Source organism: Triplophysa rosa, linkage group LG23 (assembly GCF_024868665.1).
Source record: "Triplophysa rosa linkage group LG23, Trosa_1v2, whole genome shotgun sequence".
Taxonomy (NCBI): Eukaryota; Metazoa; Chordata; class Actinopteri; order Cypriniformes; family Nemacheilidae; genus Triplophysa; species Triplophysa rosa.
This window is the reverse complement of record NC_079912.1, coordinates 6881124-6903311: the sequence shown is the minus strand read 5'-3', so window position 1 is coordinate 6903311 and position 22188 is coordinate 6881124. Positions and strand designations below refer to the sequence as shown.

The 22188-nt window shown below is 39.2% G+C and overlaps 1 protein-coding gene across 3 annotated transcripts in view; it reads right to left on the bottom strand.

Annotated features, from left to right (window-relative positions):
• The window catches only part of adarb2 (adenosine deaminase RNA specific B2 (inactive)), a 153182-nt gene that overhangs the window by 38273 nt on the left and 92721 nt on the right, over positions 1-22188 (bottom strand). For 2 of the 3 annotated variants that reach the window (XM_057323059.1, XM_057323061.1), the window contains exons 2-3: positions 16349-16435; positions 13872-14797 (exon numbers count right to left, since the gene is read on the bottom strand). In XM_057323059.1, coding sequence (XP_057179042.1) covers positions 13872-14797; positions 16349-16435 — 1013 coding nt within the window. The remainder of the gene's footprint in view (positions 1-13871; positions 14798-16348; positions 16436-22188) is intronic. The other variant, XM_057323062.1, reaches the window with a different exon arrangement.

Here is a 22188-nt window from a genome sequence, read left to right as displayed (position 1 = left end):
ATTGGTAGTCCCTCCCGAAAGTCGCTCATCATTTGCATAAAGTTGAGCAAATCTCAACTTTGTTGAGACATGCCCACTTCCTGTCGCTCGCATAGCTGGACGTTTCTAGACTACCATTGAAATTAATAACATTGCCTCACTTTGTCGCTGGCAGTCTGAACGGGGCTTAAGTCAACACCATTAACAATTGAGTGTGTACCTGGTGAAAACATGAGAGAAAAGCAGAGGCCCAGTTGGTAAGAGCTTGTTTTAAAGGCTCAGTGCCAATCCCACCCGATTAACCCTTCTGTCAAGATAGAAAAGTGAGGGTAAGAGGAAAATGGCTTAATAATGCCTTTATACATAATGCATCAAACAAAGAGGACAAGGAAGAGGCTCCTTCAAAGGCATAACATGACCTGCCCCTGAGAATGAAACTGTGAGGAGAGGAGGAGGAGGGCGATAGAGACTCTGATGGGGTATGAGAGGAGAAACAGAGAGAGAGAGAGAGAGAGAGAGAGAGAGGAAGAGTGTGATGTTCTCCTAACAAGCGCCTCTCAGGCGGACTCTCATCTGACCACAAGGGCTGTTCATACACCATTCATTAATCCACTTGTGATTGTGAAGAGCCCTGCAGACGGAAAGGCCACAGAAAACCTTTCAGCATTACACCCAAATGTGGTAATGCTAACGGCTAATGCTGCTAACACTGTAAACGAATGACACTGGTGCAGGCCTACATTAAACATGGTTTTTTCGAGAGGGATTTGAACAAAAACAGATCTGACAATCTGACATCCCATTCCTAATCGAAACTTTAATGAAGACTTAAAGGGATAGTTCACCCAAAAATAATCTGTCATAATTGATTTACCGTCATGCCAAAACCTGTATATAACTCTTTCTCCTGTGGATCACAAAAGAAGATATTTTGATATAACGGAAGTCAATGAGGACCAGTGTGGTTATCAACTACTAGTTATCTTCTTTTGTGTTCTGCGGAAGAAAGTGAACTATCCCTATTAATTTGTGTTTTTCTGGTCCCACAATAAACAGTTCATAATCGCTCCAAAATCCATCCAGCTCCACATATCTGTATTTTTAACATCAAATATGCCCTGATTGGTTACTATTTTGTCTCTCGTGTAGCACTTCGCTTTCAGTGAAGTTAGAAAAATAAGTTGATACCCAAAACTTGAAAACATTTTGCACTTACTGTAGCAAGTATGAGGTGTTAAACTGAAATACATCCAACGAATCAACCTACGGATGGGAATGCTAGCACACCCAACCTCAAATGCTGCGTCTAAAGCTCTCTGAGGACTTTCCATCTGCTACGAGAGATGAGACGCATTCAAACAGCCTGTGAAGTAACATTTTGTTGTTTTCTGTGAGTGAGAATGTTCGGACCATCAACCAAACACATCGCAACTCCGTCATCTCTGCTTCCCTTGAAGATACCAGACACAGCATCCCAGACAGTACTTCAATCCCAGACGGTTTTCTTTGAACAAACCCTTCGTATCTGCTGCCAAACCAGCAAATCCTGCCTGAAATTCAGAGGATTAACGAGAATTTCCAAAACAGGGTGTGGAATAGAGTGTCAAAATTACAGTTGTTAAGAATAAAAAGGCCAGGCGCGTCAGTGTCTGACCCCTTAAAACCACAGGAGCACTAAACCTTTTCAAGGAGTGGCCTTTCCGCCACGGTCGAATAATCTGGACACTTGTGAGCGCTGATCCTAGCCTTGAAAACCCTTCCGGCAGCTCATATATCACTGGGTATTGATATAGTTCCACTAGACTGCCACACCTGACATTTGATTCATAGCTTCAGGTGTTCTTTTTAAATTCTAAACAGTCAACAAGGAATCAAGAGAAAATGTCAAATGTGCATTGTGGCGTGTTGGAGATTGGTAAAGCTAGCGTGCCTCCAGTAAGTTATTTTGTTTTATACTTATTGACGTGCGAATCATTTTCTGTCTTTGTGTGGACTGTCTAAGCAATTGTGATGGAGACTCAGCAGTGCCTAAAAACAAAGTCACAATTATTTTGTCTTCTAAAATGTGCAAAAAACTTATAGATATCTGTCTACTTTAACATGTAGACTAGGGCTCAAGTCATGCTCACAGCCAAATTATACATATTTCACAAAAATAATAAAATATAGCCGCATGAAAAAACTCCAGTTCAGTGTTTGTTGAATTTTAACAAAATCAAACCTCAGGTGTCACATAAGGTCACCCAACAGCAATGTGAAAGACTGACGGAATAACAAGACACATGAAAACTGTGATACAAATCGAGGTTATCACATACAAAAATAAACGTTTCCTAAATACAGTACATGTACACATATTACTGTTGTACTGCTTAAAAGTAAATATGAACTTGTTTGCTTTGCAGTATTTTAGGTCTGAAAAAATACAGAGAATTTTTTCTGTTATGTTTAGGGGGTTTATTGGAGGAATATTGTTAGTAGTTCACAGAATGAAGCATATAGTACCTACCTATAAATAATAAATTTAGAAAAACTGAAAATAATTTTGAAATTGACTTCCACGACTGTAAAATAAAATAAAATAAAATAATAAAATAAAATTCTGACATCTAAAAAGTATACATTTTATAATATACATTTTTGATCAATTTCTTGATAGCTTTCATGGATTGAAATATTTATTTGAAGTTGTACTCTATTATTTGGGCATCAATGACGTCTGACTTACTATCCCAAACATCATTTAAAAAGTCATGTCAAAAAGCTCTTATTGCCCTGAAGGGCTTCATTCCATTTAACGGGTTTGCAACAAGAAGCTTTAGGTCAGGTACGCATGCTAGAAAGCAGTAACAACCAATGAAATCTCACGAGGCGGTGTGAAAAAAAGTCAAAAGTGTAGAAACGCAGGACTAAGAAACAGTCCAATATAACCTTAAGCTTATTTTTCAGATAAGCACTTATGGTTATGAAAGTGAATTCATTGTTTATGTAAAAGACACACAGCAGGAGTGTGGGCTCATACAGCATGATTCATCATTCAAATATAATGTCACACTGGCAGAATTCTCTCCTGCATGCTTCACCTAACAATGACGTCAATGTCACAAGTGAAACAACATTACCCCATACAAAAAAGTGTAACAAACATTTAAAGAAACTAAAATGGTAGGCAGAAGGAAACAACAGAAATAAAAACATGCAGAGCATCGAGTACACAGCCAGAAATCGTTGTATTATTAACAAAACATGGCAAAATCCTCAGAACCACTATCCCGTGAACCAACGCTTTCCGCATCATGTCAGATGCTTATTAACCTGCATTTCAATTGGTGACCCCTCATGACACAGATTTCCTTCATTAGCAGCTGGTTTGTCCAGGGTGCTATACACTCTTTGTATAGTCCATTATAGTACCGCTGCTTTTTGCTATTTCTCTCCGACTGCATCACCCAAGGACATGTCAGTGTTGAGAGTCGTAACCTTCGCATCCAAATGTGCTTGTACACAAGCCTGTCTGATTTACAGCCCTGATCTGTGGTCACAGCGGTTCCTCCTATAATTGGAAGGTGATAGCTGATGGGTAAAGCTAACCGCTGTATTGAAACCTCCCTTACTCGCCCTCTCCGGGAAAGAGTTCAGCTTCTAGCCGATGTTTTACATGGCGGTTAATGGCTCTGTGTGGGTGGTTAGAGAACAAGTGAGAATTCAGTACAGACGTCAGGCCCGGGTGTATTACACACCGAGTGTCCTGACACTTGTGTAAAAATGGAAAGGTACTAATTTGACATGGCAGGCACTGAGGCATGCATAAGTAGAGATGCAAGTGTTTCGCTGGAGGTTTTTAAATCTCAGTTCATAAGATCACCACTAGAGGGAGCTAAGAGAGATACTAGAGTCTCCTTCAACTTAAAGTGCCCTGTCATTATTCATTTAGCCGTCTGTGTGGAGGAGGTATAGTGTGATCTCCATTAGCAGAGGTGATTCATTATTTTAGAATGACAGGAGATGGAGTTTCCCTGTATGTGCCGAGGTGGTGAGGCAACTTAAATCCCGCAAATGCCATCACTGTACATGCAAAAAGGGCTTAAAGGACTGAAAAGGCATGTCTCAGAGATATTTTTGTTATACTTGACTTGAACTTATTTATTATAAATGCATTTATGGGATTTATGGGAAGAAATGCATTGGTCTAAAACAGCAAGTTAGAAGGAATATACAGTATCACTCAAAACTACATCGTGTTTTTCACCATCGACTGAGGGAAAGATTTTTAGTGAAAATGCACAAATGGTGCGCTTCTAAAATAAAATTATCAAATGATATCAGAAGACAACAGTGCACAGTTTTGTGATACTTACACGGTGCTTTTCAATGTCTTTTTGACATTCAAAACGATGGTTTTGAAGGGACATGAAGTTAAGCAGATGATCATAGATTTCAAGTTGTAAAAGATTCTTTAGGTTCTTTCCATCCAAATTCACCAGACACATTTTTGTAGAACGTCACCTCAAATAATGAATGAATTCAAATGGAAGAAATGCTTTGCGAGTCACATTAGCAAAATATCACAATGTTCTTTCAAAGTGAGTGGAAGTATTCTCGGTCAGGAAAAGGGTTACGCTCATAAAGCCCATTTTGTGTTGAATTACCGATCGGTATTCAAAGACGAGAACTTCCTGTAGCTTAGGAAATGATATCATCTAAAAGGTTGAAAGGTGGCGCATTACTGCTTTTCTCATTTTTAACTTCACTGACATTTTTGATATGCTGCCCATGTCACTATGCAGAAGAAAGACGCCAAACACAACTAAAAATAAAACTGAATTGAGGTCACTGCCTCTTATGGGACCTGAATTCAGTGGCAAGTTAAAGCACAATAATTAGCATCTGTTCCGAATACGGCAGGCGGCCCGATACTACAGAGAAAACTCAAAGAAACAATCAATAGCCAGAGGTTTGTGCTACTGCTGTTTTGTGGAATACAGCGTGAAATATCAACGTGCCAGTGATAGAATATTACTTATAAAAAGTGGTGACGCTACTAATCTAACCATTTTTTCAACAGTGTCAGTAACTTCCAAACAGAACAGATTTTACAGTAGCAAGCTCCTTTTTTTAAATAAGTAGCAGTTTTAAATGTCACAATGTCATGAGGAAACTCTGTTCGAGTGGTGGATGCACATTAAATGAATAAAAAAGATAGATTCACAGATTAGATTCTCTGTGCAATATTTTAGCTTTTTCAATAGTGGAATATTTTAATAAATGATTAAGATAAGATTTCACTTGAAAAATATTCAAAAATCATGTTATTTATTGTGTATTTCAAGTAACATCAATCAAACTGCAGTTGGGTTTGATTTAGTAATAATAACAAAAAAATACAGCAACTAACACAATAAAACATGATATACAATAAAAAACATGATTTTTAAAGAATTTGAAAAATCATTTTTGCAAATAAACTCTTCAAATATTGTGCTATATTATATAAAATTGGGTTATATTATTTTTAAAAACATTTTTAAGGATTTCATAGCCTTTGATAAATGCCACCAATGTCAAGGTATGATTGATTTGTCTCAGATAAATACCTGTATTTAAAAAAGACATTTTGTCATCCACTACTTAAATACCAAAAAACATATCAAATAATTACATATAATTGGTGTATTTATGCACGCCCACGGCAAGGCGAAAGAAATAGGCCACCCACGCACCAACCAACAAGCTATAGGAGGATCCGCTTATCAAGATTGGCTGCGCTGTGTCAATATTGGCTGCACTGTGGGCCTGCAGCTGCAGCTCGTTACTCTTGCAATAGTGAGAGAAGTTGAGGTGTGTTCGTTTGTTCACGGCATTTCAGTGATGGATGTTTTATAAACGGTGGATATAACGCTTGTTTTTGCAGATCGTTTGAAATTGATAGACGGAGTGGTCCCGGAGATGCCGGACATGAACTGCATGGGGTAAGTCAAACTAAGTCATATGTCTGTGTTATGTTGGCATTAGGCGCGTATGTGCATACTGTAAAAATCATGAAGGGATTAATGCGATGATATATTGTGTGCTTGCGCTGTAGTTCCGCCCCCCTGTCTGCCTCCAGCAGCTCGTCTTTTTCCGGAAATAATCGTACAGAGCTGTATCTCTCTTTTATAAATGTGATCAAACTAAATACTCTTCGAAGATACAATGTATTCAGTACTACTATATAGGTACTCAAGATTAATATGAGCTTGGCAGAAACTGCATGTGATACGCGATCTTTAAGCAAAGAGAAAAAAGGAAAACTGACAAAATTTGCATTTAAAAATTTTGAGCTTTCAAAAAGTGTCTTTCACCAGTACAGGCCAACGATGTCTATGCCATCATTCTGCACTTGAACTTACTAACAAGTTGTAGGCGAACTAAATGCTGTTAACTATTTAAAAAGAGGCGGAGCCACTCAACATACCCCGCCCTAATTTCCTGTTTAGTGGAAAATGCATTAATGTATCAAACAAAGCTGTACATTTCAAAATAACATCAGTGTAAAGTTTGTAGTGCATTTAACTACAGTACAAGCTGCAAAGAGAAAATCTTGTTTGTAGTTTACATACTTTGAAAACATATGTAGCCAACTACAGTTCAACATCTTCTCCACATGCTGTATAAAACCATAATGGTCCAAACGCAAGAGAAAGCAAAACAACACTAAACACTAAAGAAATGACGAAATACATGAGTGTGTTGTACCTGTGCTTGCACGGGCCTGAATTATGACCCAACAGGCGAAGAGGACATTCTGCATGCGCACAGCACCCGTGCCCCGCAACCAATCTGACGCCTAATTAATCCTGAAGGTCTTTTGTTCCGCTCCACCCCCCCACACCTCCTCTCCTCAGGTCCGTTTCTTTTACCTGCTCATTCCTCACGTGTCCATGCCAGATCATTTCTCGCCTTTAGACAAACAGCAATCACGCTTACAGAGTCGTGCCAGGCCAGGCCCTAAAGGCATCTGTGTGTGATAAAATAGCAGGCATGTGGTCATTTGTTTTAATGTCCTTTTGACAGTTGTTTTATGAATGCATATCTCACGCATGTACACGTTTACTGCGGACCTTTCCACTGTACATTACGCATTTTATGTGTTTCTGCTGAGTGCACAATGTTGTTTTATGAATAATTATAGGTGTTATTATACTGTATATTTCACACATTAAAAGCATTAGCAATGATGTGCTGTTGCTTTTGGGTAGATCGGATTAAAACCATTTTTCATTAATCAAATATAAAACGCCACAAGGACAAATGTGTCCAGTGTTCATTCTGGTCCAATGTGGATTATTACCCATTTCATGTACGTATGTGAATACAGAGTTTTAAAATGTGACTTGTAGTCTTATGGCGGGAATACACTACAAGACTTTTGCTCAGATTTTTGTCCAGATTTTCAGTGAGGAGTTGTTGCAGAAAGTCTGCGCCAACCTGCAGATTTGATCATGTATTGTTTTCTATGCAAACGTTCAAAAAGTCTGCAAGTGTATGATGTCTAGTTTAAAAAAAAAATCTGTTCAGATTTGAAAAGTCTTGTAGTATTCCAGCCTGCAAAAGTAAGTTTGTATTCATGTGTACAAAATGTGTACGTGTAGTGTGGTTTAAAGTCTACAGCAGCATTATGGAAGCACTATCCTACACATCAGGCGTAGGGTCATGTATAAAGCCACGAGTGTTCAGGTTCCTCTGGCTTCTATTCCATCTGGTTTAGCAAGATAACCCTCTTTCACACAAACAGAGTAGACACACTCAGACACTGTGTGTGATTTATCTGAGTCTGTTTGCTAGCTGAGCGTCTATGGTGCTGTAATGAAGCTGATTATGTTTTTAATTAAGTGTGAGCATCTCATTGGGAGGTGATTATGAGCATGCGCTGTGGTCACTGGAGACAGACAGGTGTTAGATATGTGTGTGTGTGTGTGTGTGCGTGTGATTAAAGGGTGAGCGCACCACCTGGTATTCAGATTAGACCTGGGTGATTCAATCACATGTGATCAAGTAAGACAGATCAACACAATCTCATGGCAATTCACCATTATTTTACAAATATTTTAATGAAATTGTGCGGTCTCGTTTGTACGATCTGCATTCACGCCAGGCTTTATTATTGATTTTTTTCTAATAATCGTACACATTCATTTGGTTAAAATTCATACAAAGTAAAATATTTACAAATAGTTACAAAATTCCAAAAGAGTTTGACACATATACCTGGTAGTAACAATTAATTCTCATACATCTGCTGTTTTTGCGATCCTTTTGTGATCAAATTTAGAAAGACTTCTATAGACCACTTCGACAATGGTTTAATTGTATTAATTTCTTTTAAATCTTATATATATAATTAAATTAACAGTTTGATTTGATTATGACATTTCTGCTGGTTGTATTCCGTTCAAACATTTTTGCAAACATCTGAAACATGGAGCTATTCTGGACCAGTTTTCCAAAGTGGTCTATATGATTTTGTAAATAATCACATCATTCACTTCATCACAGAGTTTTTAATTGGGTGGTATTATTTGTATTTTAAATTGATACGAAACTGCTGACGTTAAATCCAAGTGTAATCAAGGCTATAATATTTAGATACATTTTTTTAACTTATGATGTCTTCCTTGGTTAAGACTGTCATCAAGTCAATTTCATAAATAATGAAAAGATGTCATTTGTAAAAAAAATACAATAAACACAGAAATGTCAAATATTAATAATCTATTCCCTGTTCTCTATTCCGGTAGGCATCATAAAACAGACCAGTTATGAATTCTAATCTGAAATCCAAAAACTGAGTTTATGTACGTTACCTTGCATTTGCATCCCGTTATTGCCCAAAATAGGTTACAGGAATTTATTTGAAAAAAGAACGGCATTGTTTTTACAAACGAACAGCGCCTGTGATGTGGACATCCTGCCAGTAGGTGCTGATAATGTTAATCAATTACGCTGATCATGTCTGTTTCACACTTCTGCAATCTGCATTCTCTCTCTCTCTCTCTTACCATCCCACCATCTCTAATTTTTTGTGGCAGTCTTAATTAATGATTTTTTGCTTCATGGCTGCTGGAGGGTTGTTTATATCTGGTGTGATTAAGTCAGAGGGTTAAAAACAGAGCGAGCGAGAGAGAGAGAAAGAGAGAGGGAGAGAGACATAATAATCATCAAATGGCAGGCTGGTGGACAAGGTCACCTTCACGTGTATGAAAACAGTCTTAATTCACTCTGCTGGGGAAATTACCATGCTAGATTAATCAGTCCATGCATACTTTCTCCATCAATATATCAAAAGAGCAGCATCATTCACTGGAGCAGAACACAAGACATGTTCTGTTCAGTCTCAATGACACATCGAAACCTATCAGACAAAATATAAAAGACTGAAAAATCACAGATTGTCTGTATGAGCATTAAAGATTCTTTTTGGTACTGGTATATAATAAAGCAATAATATTGAAAGGCATTCTGGCTCATGTAATTTGACAGTTTTCAATTTTCAGTCTTAAATACCTGTCATTGAATAAATTGAACCTGACCACCTCAGTTTTATCTCTCACTACCTACCATTATTATTCCACCCTGTTACAATCTCTCCTCTTTCTGACTCCTCCCTCTAATAATCCCTCTTTATTTATCTGATCCTGCCCTTCCCTTTTTAAGTTTTGTTTTTGCCTTTTTGCTATATTTATTGATAGAAATCTCCTATTACAGCCCCGCACTTACACATTAAACTTTTCCTGAATTATTTTGCTTTCAGCTACCAGAGTACCAACACATTTTACCACATTTCCACTGATTTTCCCTCAAAATCAAGACATTTAACTCTCAACATACCTTATTTCATGTACTTTATACGACCCCGGCCTTTAAAGGGACGTCATTTACTCTCTCATGTCATTTTTCAAACCTGTACGACATTCTTTCTTCTGCAGAACACACAAGAAGATATTTTGAAAAATGTTGGTAGCCAAACAACAACGGACCCCACTGACTTCCATTGTATGAACACAAAACCACAGAGACATTTCTCAAAATATCTTCTCTTGTGTTCTACAGAAGAAAGAGTCACATACAGGTTTTAAATGAAATGAGGGTGAATAAATAATCACCCAATATTTTTGGAGGGTTGAAGCATCCCTTTAGCACCCTCTTCCCCAGTCTGATCCAACCCATAACATTGACCAAGTGCTGATTCAAACACATTACACAAGGTGAAACTGTCCCATCTCACCTATTGGTGATTAAACTATGATTGTGATTGAGCAGTACGCTGAGGGCAGTTCTGCAGTCAAATGCTCTGTGGTCCAAGGTTAATGACACTAGTGACCCATTCAGGGCCTGTGGTCTTGCTGCGCTCGGCTGTATCAAGGTCTGTGGGTTGACTTGGCAACGCTGCAGATATTTGTGACTGCACTGAGAGATTAAGTGGCCAATCAACCTAACCATGCACTGCAATCATTCTACCTTAAAACACGCACTGATGCCAAATCAGTTAGTCCTGCATTTATAATTCTGAGATCTTGACAAAAACCTTGGACTGGTGACATTCTCACATTTGGGTGTGAAGGACATAAAACACATATGCAATTCATCTATTGCAAACAGTTCTGTGACATTCCAAGTGTGTCCATTTGGGTAGGAAGTGAGAAACGGACTATGATGCTATGATTGATGGACATTTTTGGGGCTAACTTAATAAGAATGCGTTTGCACCTGGTTCTCTTATTACGGCTTCAATGTTATATTGACTTTCATAGGGTATGCGGTTAAATCCCTGCAGGGTGTGCGTGTCATTATTTAGAGATGTGAATAGGCATAGGGATGTGGGCAACAAGGCATGCAGCCTGGATGACGGTTCAATTTTTCATTTAAGAGAAGTCTAGCCTGCAAGTTATTGTTCATATTTGCCCGAGGCATCACATAAAGCTTTGGTTAGCCCTTCCTACAGAATATTCTGTCTGTGCCAGAGACGCCTGCCACCCACCGATGTCTCCCTGTCCTTCTATTGCACTCCAGAGGTGACCCTTATATCTCTCTCTGTTTATCTTGATCTCTTTCTTTCAATCTTATTTGTGTTATTGCCTCCCTAAACGCAATGATTCTTCTCTAGAAAATAAATCAATGAAATAATAAAGTGATAATGTTTGCATTAGACAATAATACTAATACAAACATTGTCTTGAAGGTGAATCTAATGAAAACCTGTCTGGGTCACATTTCACCTGAAGCATGAAGAAAATGAAACCATTACCTTTTTTCATGACTATGAAACATATTCACTCATTCATATTTTACTATATTCATTACCATCAAGTTTTTAGATGTTTATTATATTGCCGCTGTCCTTCTGAAAGCTTGTATGTCCAAATTTGCTGTTTTTCAGGAAATGGAAAAAAATACTGTGTTATTGCATTCTATGTTGTCAAAGTTGACATGCACTTTTTAATACTTTTTATTGGTTAGATTTGCAAAACCCAGTGACAAACATAAAGAGTGACTAATAATAATGATTAAGGGCAAAACATAAAAATCAAGAAATATGGAGATACAAGGTTTCAGAAAGACAGCAGCGATATTTTATTCCGAATCCTATTATGATGACTTGTATTATTGCAAGACAATAATGTTTTTAAAGTACAGAAATTGTATTTAAGCTAAGTATTTGAAGTTGTATGCAAATTAGCAGAAAACAAAGGTCACAATGTATATATTTTTTATAATGTAATATAAAAAAGATATAAACATAAACACGTATTACACATTATTGTTATTGTTATTATTATTATAGTCGTGAAGAAAATAAAAATCTTCAAGTTTTAAATATAGATTAAAAAATATAATTTTTCATTTCTTTTTAAAGATTTTGGGTTATGCCCACCTGACAGGTTTTTCTGAGATTTCGCTCTTAAAGAAATACAAATAATATGGCATTAGCGAGACGGACATGTATACATGTAACGCAATGACACGTCAACGAACACCCCCCCACCCCCACCCCACCCCACCCCACGTCGACAGAAATGGTTGTAGGGCTGTTGCAATCAAACTATGAATGCCCCCAATCCGACCCCCACCCCACCCAAAAATGGTGAAGGGCTGATGTGGGCCGAAAACTCCAGGGCCATTTTTGCTTCCCAGTCCGCCCTTGCAAATAATCCCATAATAAGTGATTTTCTAGTATATAGTAAGACCTTAAAGCCAATATTAAAAATGAAAATGAGAATATAAGCAGCAGAAATGGTATTAGTGTAATAGTTATGACTAGCTGCTAAACAATCAGCATTGTTTAAAGTGCTAAATAAAAAAATGTGAATAATAGTTTCTGTAATGTATGTTGTTAAATGAAGTTGCATTAAAGAGAGAGAAATGGGAGGTGTTGAAAGCAGTGTGACAGTAGCCGAGCTGGCAACAGTTGCTATCAGCAGGGCCCTGTGGCACATGAAGAGACCCAAGAGGCAGTGGTGTGAGCTTCATCCAACCCTCAGATCTCCACACTACTGAGAAGTCCTCACACAACCACACTGGCCAGAGGACGCGGTGTGATTTTGTGATTGGAAAAGAAGGAAAACATCTCATTTCATGTTTCCATCATCGTTTCCGAGAGAATCGACAGCGAGCGCTATTTTCTGACTTTCAAGAATTTCCACAAGGAAGTGCATTTCTGGAACTAAACCGGTGAAGCAAATCCTCTTATAAATCCAGTTAAAGAGCGTAGCGCGAGGCAGAAAGGAGAAGTTTCTCTCCGGCAAACATGCGCAGGTTGTTTGGGATGTAATCGGAGAGGAAAGACAACATTTTTCCCGTCGGCTCTGCGCAGGAAAGGGGATGAATACTAATACATTGCGTACATACGCACGAATAAGAGCTGATGCTTAAAAACACACACACACACACACACATATACATACACTTCAGGAGAAGAATGAAAAAACAAACAAACAAAAAGGAACGAAAAATTATAGCACAAACCGATTCGATTCATAAACATTTATACAAAATCGGCACCTCATAAAAGTCCTCTGATATCTGGTTGTGTTTTCATCAGCGTTTTAAAATAGCGTTTAATGCCACTCATCCTGAATGACGTATCTATACCTGCTTTATAAAGTGCAGTTAATTCCAGAAGAAAGGCATTAATGTAAAGCAGAATATTATGTTGTTAAAATGTTGATTCTGTTGAAAGGATCCGGAAAAAATGCATATACAGAGTTCTGTCTTTTAAGAAAAATAGCAATCCCCAGCTTGATTGACATTTACATATTTGACTAAATAAGAGGAAAATGGGTCGGCGGTTTGTTTGTCGATTTGCTCTTTGCTTTTTTCAATCTCCTTTGGGCAGCAGACTGAATTAATGTTTATAGACACTTGCATGTTATACATGAGCAGCTTAGAGATTGTGCAAAATAACAATACATTTGCAATTTAGCTTTATAACCACATGGAAAATAAAGAAAAACCTCATTTGTCAAAGCGCAGACCCTCGCTCTTAAGTCAGAGATTCACGCGCGATAATTTCCCTCATTTACATCCTTTTTCCGTTTGAATGGATCTGTGAATAGATTCTGTTTACCTCCGGTCCTTTTGCTTTCCTAAGTACACACACACGTGTGTGTTTACACTAGATATGCCAGCCCGTCCTACCCAAAGTAAATGTTAAAGCCCGTGTGCTAACATCAACCGCGGCCTAAACTGTCTCCCATAATCCATCTGTACTGCCCCATGCCTCCCCAAACATTATCTCCTCCCTCTTAATTAAGTCTTGGCTGCCTGCTCCGTATCCCAGAGTTCCCGCTGCTTTGGTTATTAAGGCCCGCCGTATGGAACGGGTGGGCTGCCAGCGGTTGGACAGGCACACTCACCTGGGGCAAATGAGGGCATTTGATCCTGCTGGGCCGCTGTCCCGCTCTCGCCTCAGGTGCCAGCCTGATGTTGAAGAGGGACTGAAGGGCCCACAAAGCCGCCTGTCTCTTTGCTTGCTTCTTGCTGCGACCCGAGCCCTCGAATATCCTTCCGTCTACTCGCACGGCCATGACAAAGCTGCGGTGCGCCCGTTTGCCATGCGCGCCTTCCGTCAGACAGGCGTATCGGAGGCCGGGCCGCAGGTCGTTCAGCAGGACGACGGGGCTGGGCTGGGGCGGTGGTGGAAGAGGTGGGGGTAGACAGGGGTCTCCCTGCCTGGCTTGTACAACCATCAAGTCCAGCGTGTGACGCAACCGGAAGGCGCTAGAAAGCAGCTCGCTCTCCGCGGAGCGACAACCGTCCGGCTCGAAACCTTTAAACAGCGTGTCGGGGAAGTCGGCCTGGTCCGAGGTAAAATCGGCTGCGGGGTTGCTCAAGCTGCCCATGGCCGAGTGAGCTTGCGGGGCATTGGGAAACTGAACGAACGACTTGAGGGCCATCTCAGCCGCCTTCATCTTAGCTTTCTTTTTTGTTGGCCCGGTGCCCTCAAAGGTGAGGCCGTTGACCTCTACGGCAATAGAGAATAGGGGTGCGTGTACCGGCCCCGTCTGAGAGACCATGCGGAACTGCAGGCCCGGTTTCAGCTCGTTCAGCTGGACCAGAGCGTTCTTTGGTGCGTCGGACCACGCCAGTTTCTTGCAGTACAGACGCAGTTTGCACAAGTGTCCATTATTGTCCTCCTCCAGTGGACGTTTTCGCTTGAGGCCAGACGTCCCGTCTCTGGATGAGTCGGTCAGGAAGAGGGTTTGGCAGTCTGTTGGTACATTAGTGCAGTCCTCCAGGTTTCCAGTGTTACGGTTCTCCTTCACCTCAGCACTGCTGGTGCCTAAAAGAGTTTGAAACAGAAGATCATTATAATCTTGGAACTAATTTAGCAAAATGGAAATTTCACAGACATTGGTGAAAAACACCTAAAAATCTGTGCAGATCGCAATTTGGACACTAATTGTTCGATTTTATTCATATTTATTAACATGCACTTCATCTTTTGATCATGACTTTAAATCTTTAATAGAAGGGCAAAAAACATTAAGTTAAATGGCATTCTATTAAAGGGATAGTGAATTGAAATTTCTGTCATAAATTACTCATCACCTCAAGTTTCCAAACCAGTATACATTTCTTTATTCTGTTGAGCACATAGAAAGATATTTGTAAGAATGTTAGCAACTGAGATTTCTGGGACACCATTGACTACAATTAAAATGGTTGTCAAAGATGCCCCGAACTTTTAGTTTTCCTGAATTTATCAAAATACTTTATTTTGTGTTCAAAAACAAAAAAAGAACAATACTTTCTACTATGGCAGTCAATGGTGCCCCAGAAATCTCAGTTGCGGACATTCTTCCAAATATCTTTGTTTGTGTTCAGAACAAAGACATTTATACAGGTTTGGAACAACTTGTGGGAGATTAATGACAGAATTTTCATTTTTGGGTGAACTGTTCCTTTAAGCAAAGGCATAATTTTAGCACATTTAATGTTGGGTTAATATTTATTTCATCTTTTTAGTTTATCTCCCCTCTAATACATCCTATAGCATACTATATGGTCTTCCTTTCCATTTCAGCTTAATGCGGTAACATAACATGATCAAACAAATGAAAAGTAGGGTAATTTTATACACAATAATTCGATATACAATATTAAAATCCCTGTCCTCCCCTCAAAGCAGCTGCTTCTCAAAGTTGCCTGTGAGAAGGGCTGTCTTAACTGTTGTAAAAATCCCAGGACAAATCCTCTAAAATGTGGCATTATCCGGAAAATCACTCGGTAATCATCCACAAAATTGGCCTGGAGTTCATACTTAAAAAGTGGGTACAAGTCATCTGTCCCATATACAATGCAAAGGAGGAGCTTTTGTGATGCAGGAGAACAGACGGTAATGAGATTTCAGTGCGTGAACGTCTGATCGCACATTAAAGCCTTTATTTCACACACCGACTGTGCTGTGATGGAACCAAATGAAATTTATCTGAGAAAATACAATTTGATACATCAATGCAAGCCTGAATTGTAAGATAAAATGACTGAAATGTGTATCAGTACTTTTTCTTCAACTTGTTTTTTCTTGTGGCAACACTCCAAATGTCGTCTATAAATGTGTTGTCAGTTGAAGGTGGTTTAGATCTTAACAAAAGGTACAAGTCTAATTAAAATCAAGTAGTTTGGCATAAGACTTGTTATTAGTTGAAGACAAACCGTTTGTCCACCTGTATGGGAAGGGAATGTGCCAAAAAAGCTACATTTTTTCCCTTTTCATCATCTTGGACATCCTTGTTTGTCACTGACCCAAAAGTACACCAGTCACATTTTTCTCTAGATAACATAAGTTAAACCCATGAGGTTTGTTGTGTTGGAGGTTGTGTATACTGACTCAAAGTGTCTTCGTCCTCTGTCCCATTAGCCACTGGACTCATGTACTTGAAGGGGGTGATCAAAGCAGACAACATATTCATCTTCTCTGGAAGACAAAAATGAAAAACTCATGTCATTTCCAACTTTCTTAATTTACTTAAAGAAGCACAAATATGCAAGTAAAAAACTTAAAAAAACAAAACAAAAAAAACCCTCTCTCTCTTTCTCTCAACAGGTATTGTTCTGGCTTTTGTTGAAACTAGTAACTTTATATTAGCACCTATTGTATTATTGCTCCTGTATGACATATCGCTTTATTGCTCCCTGAACTCTCTGTAAGTCGCTTTGGATAAAAGCGTCTGCCAAAGGACTAAATATAAATGTAAATGTAAGGAAAGAGTGATTACTTGAACCTAAATACGGCAATGCAAGTATGTAAGTGCAAACATTTCTAGTTTCATATTCTCTATTTTACGCTAAATGTGTTGTAACGCAATTCGTAATGCACCGCATGGTCTTACTGCAGTCAGGTTTGGGGTTGTGGTGCTGACGGACTAGACAGTCACAGCCTTGTTGTCTCTCTACCCAAGTGTGTGTGTGTATGTGTGTGCGTTGTTAACACCGCAGGTGCCTATTAGGGACTCTGTTGGGATCAACCTAGACTGTGGGGAACTGACAGAGCTGCCTGGACCCATAATTACATCTCACCTATAGCATCCCATAATGATCAGTAATTTTAATGGGCTGACAAAAGTGAATTGTGAAGAGAGAGTGAGAGAGAGAGAGAGAGAGAGAGAGAGAGAGAGAGAGAGAGAGAGAGAGTAATGGCCACAGGTCATATGAACAGTCTCAGAGGGCTAATGATTTAGAACAGGATTTATTGACTTGAGTGACTTATTTCCAGACCTGATTATTTCAGACAGGGTAATAACAAACACAGATTCCGATTAAACTGTTTTGCATTTTGACCCAGTTTTGAAGTTTTAAACCCCGTCTACAACGGCTCTGCAGGAAACAAGCGCTAGCAAAGTGGACCACTTAAAATCAGTCCTAATTTCACCAAAATAAAAAAAATAATTGATGCATTATTAATCAAGAATCTTAATACTTTTCTGAGAAAAGACTTAAGACTTGTCTTGAAAAAGAAAAAAGATCATGAACAAAACTCATGTTATTCTGTATTTTAATTGGTGTTTGGGGGTATTCACCTGTACTCCATGTGTACTATGTATACGTAATACCTAAAGCCAACTTTAACATTTTTTGTCTTAAAAATGTGCTCTGGGTCTTGAGCTTTGGTACTCAAGACGCTCTGTTCACAAGGCATTATGGGTCTATTTATTTAATATCATTGAAGAGAGTCAAATACAATTTCAAGTGGAATCAGGTAAAATCACTGCAATTCTGTCAAAAGTCAAACGATCAATGGTGTATCTTCATACCAGTCCACCATACCTATCGTCATGCGAAAGCTTCAGGCACGTGTCGAACACCACTGCCCCCAATGCCAAAAAACACACACACAATCTAAAACAGTCTCACCTATCAGCCAGCCATAGAAAATCCCTCTTGCTTGACTGAAACGTGACCGAGGCCTGGCAGCAGGGAATTTTGACAACTCGTAATGTGTTGAGTGAGATAAGGAGCAGGAATCCAATTATTTTGCTTTACCAAGCAGTGGTCAAGAGATTTTCTCTCTCCTCCATCAGACGTGTGGAGGATTTGTAGGTCACATAAAGCACAAGCGAAGTGCTGAATGTCAGCACGCGGCGGCGGGGATACGTTGGCTTCATTGTGCGCTTCCTGTGTGTCACTTCCTGAATTATGACTGCGGAGAAGAGGGCATGAATAAGGGATGGGTGGTGCTGTCGCTGTCATCAACCAATCACCAGAATTGCTGAGACAGATTCTGTGCGATGATGTGGAGGTCTCTCCAAGTTCAACGGTATCTAACAAGCCCGGTGCTTTGCCACCATTATACTGACGTTGAAGGATACACGGTGGACGTAACACCAAGGATCACGGGAAGCTTACGGAAAATCAAAAGTGCTGTTCATGAGCCAAGCAGATATGGTTGATATGTTTCCACCCTACTAATGTAAAATCTTCGCAAACATACTGTGACTCTACAATGTTTACTATAGAGAGAGAGGAAAAGAGACACGTGTAAATTCATAGCAAAACCAGGGAGGCCTCGGCCCTCCTTCCCCGGCTATCAGGAGCGAGTAGAGGTAATGAGCCAATCACATCTCCCGGTGGCTACTCATAACCATCAGGTCAGATGAGACACTAGAGACACTATTCAACAAGGCAGTAGGGAAATCATTGACTCTCTCTCCCTCTTTTTATCTCTCTCTTCTCTGCTTCTTTCAATCACTCTCTATGTCTGGGAGACCACCGATTAAAAACTGGTGAAGTGGCAAATGAGGGAGGCCGCATTGTCTCGCAACTGCTCTTGGAATCGGATTTCTGTCAGACCGCTCAGCTGGAGCTTGGCAAAGACACCTTTTGTGTGTGCTAACCATCTATGTGTGCGTGTTTGTGTGGGTGGGTGTGTTTGTATGCAAAGGTCAGATAATATGTATATACATATTCTTTCATTTATTTGACAGTTAAAGGGATACTTCACCCAAAAATGAAAATGCTATCATCATTTACTCACCTTCGAGTTGCTCCAAATCTGTATACATTTCTTAGTTCTGATGAACACAGAGAAAGATATTTGGATGTTTCTCATGTTTGTAACCAGACAGATTTTGCCACCCATTGACTAGTAGGAAAAAATACTATGGTAGTCAAAAGTGCCCCAGAACTGTTTGCAGTCCTACATTCTTCAAAATGTCTTCTTTTGTGTTCAACAGAACAAAAAAAAAAGATAAAGTATTTTTTCCTACTATGGGAATCAATGGGAGTAAGATCTGTTTGGTTACAAGCATTCTTCCAAATATCTTTCTCTGTGTTCATCAGAACAAATAAATGTATACACATTTGGAACAACTCGAAGGTGAGTAAATGATGACAGAATTTTCATTTTCGGATGAAGTATCTTTTTAATACCATGTTACATTAAAACTGTTTAAAAATACACTTTCAAAAAAGTGTATTTCTGTGCCACTGTCAGCAGTTTTTACAAAAATATAGACTATGTTTGGATTGGAATACAGAATGCGTACTGTACTATATTTTCATCCCAGCATTGGGTCAAAAAAGGACGAACCCAACTGGTCCTGTTAAATTAACCCAGGAAATGTTTTTTATTTGACCCATAACTTAGTTAAAACAACCCAGAAAATACAAATCACCACCCAACAGTTGGGTTTGTACCCTTTTAACCCAGCACTGGGTTAAAAATAGCCCAGCGTTATTTTGTGTGTAGCTACAACATCTACCAGTAGGGGTTAACTGGACCACGCTAGCCACCCAAACCTTGACCACTTGTTTAAACATTAGTATTATCATATGACCTTATTACAGTGCCCTACCCTAATATTGGGACCCCTGGTAAATATGAGCAAAGAAAGCTGTGAAAAAATGTCTATTATTTAACCCTTTGATCTTTTCTTCAAGATATAAAAAGCATTTAACAATCATTGGTTTGTTTGAAGTATATTCCAACTGATATTTTTAGTACACATGGGGGACTAGGAACAGTAAATTGTTTCATGTAATTAATGTCAACAATGTGTAATTTTGATTACGTTTTAAATCTTGGCAGTCTTATATACTGATTATCAGACAAATCCATAAAACGTGTCTTTGCCAAGCTCCAGCTGAGCGGTCTGACAAAAATCAGACTCCAAGAGCGGTGGCGAGACAATGCGGCCTTCCTCACTTGCCACTTAACCAGTGTTTAATTGGTGGTCTCCCAGACAGAGAGAGTGATTGAAAAAAGCGGATAAGAGAGAGATAAAAGAGTAAAGGGTACACACGTAGAATACAGTATGAGTAGCATGATACTATATTATTTTGAACATAGCTGATGTCTTTTCTAAACACTCATGCCATTGGTTGGCCTGGTGTTAAAGGCTAATTCACACTGATCCAACAACACCAATAAACACCAACAAAGTCCGACCAACACCAACGAACACCAACAAACCCAATAAACACCAACAAACTCCAATTCAACATGTTTGTTTGATGAATGTGAAGTAGCCTTAACATGACAGTTAACAAAACAGTGAAGTTTTGTTTGAGACATTCTTCCGGATGTCAGTCTATGAATTGCCCACTTATAGTTTTATCTGGACATTAAACAAGGTCAGGAAGAAGTGTTTCAATGTTCAAACAACAGCTTTAATGCTTAAACACAGGTCATTCCTCAGTCCTGCAGCGGTTTGTCTGACAGGCAGTGTAAAAGAGCACTGTGGGTTCCAAGATCAAGCCGAGCGAGCAGACGTATCTGATATTTAGCGCCCGATTAACATCAACAGAAGACATAGTGCTCCGGCCATCTGCTTCACATGTGTCGTTGTGTTTCATACCAGCGACAGAGGTTAGGCATACAGGCTGCTGCTAACACCACTATCCATGGGCACGAATCCTAATCGCCCGCCCACTACAGCTGCGGGCACACACAACCCATTCAATACGTGATAAAATTAATGTAATGAGCTCAGCTTTTGTTCTTATTTGCATTATGTGTCACAATGGAGGAGATGGGAAACAGTGGGAATGATGAGCTGTGATTGGTCTAGGTGGGCAGAGGGTCAGAGGTTGTTAAGGTGGTTACAAAGCAACTCTTAGTAGATGTACTTGGAACTACAGTAAATCCTGACAATTAAACAAATATTTTTTCTAAATAAAACTAACAACCATGTGCTTTATTAATCAAATGTTTGCGTTTTACGCACAGTGTGTTCAAATAAAAACAACATTTCCTAGAAAGAAATGTAACTATAGGTTTATATGACATGAGGTTGTAACCCAGTTAGAACAGAGAAAATTTACATATGAAAGTCTTAAAGGTACAGTTGGATATAACTAGTGTTATTTTCATAACAAATAGAGAGACAATACAAGAACTGTAAACGTGGTCACTGATAGGAGAAGCCACATAGCATACGTTGACATAACTCCAAAAAGACTCCTTTATGAATTATTCATTGTCAAAATCTCTCTGTGACATCACATTCATCTCAAGCTCCCCTCAGCCCAAGCACTCATGTACAGTACATGTCAACCTCACATATATGGTAAACCGCCCTCATAGACAAATCCATTTACTAGATTTATCGTAAAAGCCTTTCGGTGTAATAGTAGCACTGCAATGGGCTAATGGGAGACTAAAAAAATGTTAGACTGTGCCACTCTGCATTAGCACCTGTCTTCCTGGGTGGACTTGTGTTTAACTCTTTAACTCCTAAAGAGATTTTTTTTATCATCTGACCAACTCTAAGCTTTTCAGATCCTGTAAACTTATTTCCAAGGAGGAACCCAAGAAATATCTGGGGGTCATGGGGTTTTGCTCTTTCGACTTGGGCCAACATCCAACTGGACAGAACACCTCAGCGACCCTTTATGAACACCCTAGCAACCACTTAGAACACCCTAGCAACTGGACATCAACACGTAGAAACCATTCAGAACCCCATAGTAACCATATACTGCAGCACCCCAATGACAATATACACCCTAACATCCTGCCAGTGAGTTTGGCATACGCATGCAAACTTTTTCTGTAAAAACGATTTTGACAATTACAGTTGTTGAATTCCATTAAACACATTAAAACACAGATTTGTGTGCAATTTCAGATATTGCAATGGTGCATCCTGATGATGTCAGCAGTCAAGAGTATACAGTAAAAGCTTGGCTATTTGAAACTTGCATGGATGGCCTGTCTCCAGAGATCAGATT